General features: G+C 38.9%; 1 protein-coding gene across 1 annotated transcript in view; it reads right to left on the reverse strand.

Moving 5' to 3' along the window:
* Window positions 1-260: 260 nt before the first annotated feature.
* LOC117173780 overlaps window positions 261-1,124 on the reverse strand; it is a 1,265-nt gene continuing 401 nt past the window's right edge. The window contains exons 2-3 of the mRNA XM_033362422.1: window positions 502-836; window positions 261-374 (exon numbers count right to left, since the gene is read on the reverse strand). Of these exons, the coding sequence (XP_033218313.1) occupies window positions 348-374; window positions 502-836 (362 nt within the window). The 3' untranslated portion in view covers window positions 261-347. The remainder of the gene's footprint in view (window positions 375-501; window positions 837-1,124) is intronic.

Here is a 1,124-nt window from a genome sequence, read left to right on the forward strand (position 1 = left end):
TCTTTCTATGAAATCCTTCATTTTTGTTACGGTTTCTGTGTTTGCAGTGGAAGTGGTAGGTGAGGGAGGAGATAATAATCTATGTCTGAAGCCTCGAATTTTATTTCAAACGTTAGAAAGCTTAGAGGTTGAAGATAAGGATGCACAAGAAGATCTAAACCCTAGTATTTTGGTTTTTTTGAAGGTTCGTTTTGTAGTGGCTTCGAATTTTTGAAGGTCCAGAAAGTTCTCATAGGTGCACCTGTGGCGGTATCTGCTAAGTTTGGCCTTTCTTTGTCTTTCAAGTTTGGTGCATTCCTCATTCCACCAAGGTGGGGAATTTGGATGATTTCGGGAGGATTTATTTTCTATTTTTGGACCTGCTCTGTGGAGGGCTGTATCAATTAGGTCAAAGAGGTTATAGTATGTTTGAAGGGCTATGAAAGGAGTTAAAGTAACATGCGTATCTGCATCATCGAATTGAACAGCTTTTAAGGTTTCATAGAAGGTGGTCGAACAAACCTTTTTTAGGTTGTACTTATGAGAGAAGAACTCGAAGAAAGAGAAAGAAATTCCAACGGCAGTGGAGATCGGGAAATGATCACTGCCCATTTTGTCTTGTTCAAACTTCCAGTCACTAAGAGGAAAGAGGTTGCTTGAAACAATAGTGAGGTCTATAGCTGATTTGGCTTCGTAAGGACGAGTGAAACATGTAGGAGAACCATCATTGAGAATGCTGAGAGTAGAATTCCCAATGGCCTCCAATAATTTGTTTCCAAAAGAAGAGGATACATCGCATCCCCATGATTGATGATGGCAGTTGAAGTCTCCTCCGATAAATATAGAGGGGAAATGTCCTGAAATTGAATTGAAAAAATTGTCCCAGTCAATAGAGCTATTGGGGGCTCTAGGATTTCTATATATATTAATTATAATGAGTTCGCCCCAATTAGAGGGGATAGAAATAGCACGTGTATCCAAATGGTCCGGAACTTCATAGACGGAGTTTGAGTGAATGGAATGTCTTTCCTAATTGCTATTACTAAACCGCCACCCATGTGATTGGTACGATCTTTTCGAATGACGTTAAAGTTTTTTAGAAAGAAGTTATTTTTATTTTGGAGCCAAGTTTCATTTAACAATAC

This window comes from Belonocnema kinseyi, chromosome 5 (assembly GCF_010883055.1).
Source record: "Belonocnema kinseyi isolate 2016_QV_RU_SX_M_011 chromosome 5, B_treatae_v1, whole genome shotgun sequence".
Classification (NCBI taxonomy): domain Eukaryota; kingdom Metazoa; phylum Arthropoda; class Insecta; order Hymenoptera; family Cynipidae; genus Belonocnema; species Belonocnema kinseyi.